Raw genomic sequence first — 927 nt, forward strand, 5'->3', positions numbered from 1 at the left:
TTATTTTGGTTCTTCTTCCACAACTTTTTCCCCTAAAACACCTTCCATCTCCACTGTCATCTCAGCAGATTTTGCAGCCCATGCCATATGAATTCTAGCAGGATTAATCTTCTTTTGTTTCGGACATCGATCATGACTGTGAGCAAAAGTTGCACAGACCTTGCAAGGTGTAGGCTGCCATTCATAAGTAATTTTTTGATTAAATTTCTCCCCATTCTCCCTTTCTAGAATGACTATCTTTGGGAAAACGTTAGAACAATCAATCTCTACGCAGAGACGTGCAAAGCCAAGTCGAGATCTGTTAGCAGTTGCCTCATCGAAATGCAAAGGTATTCCAATTCGATTACCTATTTTCCCCAAACATATCGAAAACCAATACTGAATTGGTAATTGAGGAAGACGAATCCATATAGGAATTGAAAAGAGCATTTGATGCATAGGTTTGACATTTACCGACCATTTTCTTAAAATTAATGGCCTACCTTCAATGCTCCATGATGAATTCAACACCATATTACAGTCCTCAGAATTACTGAACTTAAATAAGAAGAATCCATCTTCCATAGATAACACCTCCATGTTACCCTTAATTTTCCACGTCCTTTGAACCGCCATTTTCAATCCTTGAAAATAAGGACCTTTTCCCAATCGATATCCAACCAAAGAGTTTTCCCATCTTAATCTTTCAGAAATAATTTAATCCTCTGGGAGTACAACCGTATCCCCTTGTAAAGATTGAGGAAAAAAATCAAGGGACTTATCAATCGATACATGATTTTTCCCTTTTAAAAGATCTTTCCAAGAACCAGTCGAGAAAGCCGTCAAGCTCTCCTAAAGGAAAATCTACACACAAAAAGTATGGAAATTCTTCTATCTTCTCCCACAAAAGGAGATGATTGAATCTTCCTAAACCTTTCTTTTGGTAGT

General features: G+C 37.4%; 1 protein-coding gene across 1 annotated transcript; it reads right to left on the reverse strand.

Moving 5' to 3' along the window:
* Positions 1 to 615, reverse strand: LOC147384634 (uncharacterized). Its single transcript, XM_086424967.1, has 2 exons — positions 483 to 615; positions 1 to 347 (listed from the first exon to the last, which is right to left on the reverse strand). Exons 1-2 carry the CDS (start codon positions 613 to 615, stop codon positions 1 to 3), a joined length of 480 nt encoding a protein of 159 aa, XP_086281093.1.
* Positions 616 to 927: the final 312 nt, after the last annotated feature.

This window comes from Akebia trifoliata, chromosome 15, assembly GCF_017979445.1.
Source record: "Akebia trifoliata isolate Shusen 1 chromosome 15, ASM1797944v1, whole genome shotgun sequence".
NCBI classification, from domain to species: domain Eukaryota; kingdom Viridiplantae; phylum Streptophyta; class Magnoliopsida; order Ranunculales; family Lardizabalaceae; genus Akebia; species Akebia trifoliata.

Coding starts and splice junctions, on each gene's coding strand:
- LOC147384634 (XM_086424967.1), bottom strand. CDS start 615: ATGGCGGTTCAAAGGACGTGGAAAATTAAGGGTAACATGGAGGTGTTA. Junction 348..482: donor TTCATCATGGAGCATTGAAG/GTAGGCCATTAA, acceptor TGGGGAAAATAG/GTAATCGAATTGGAATACCT.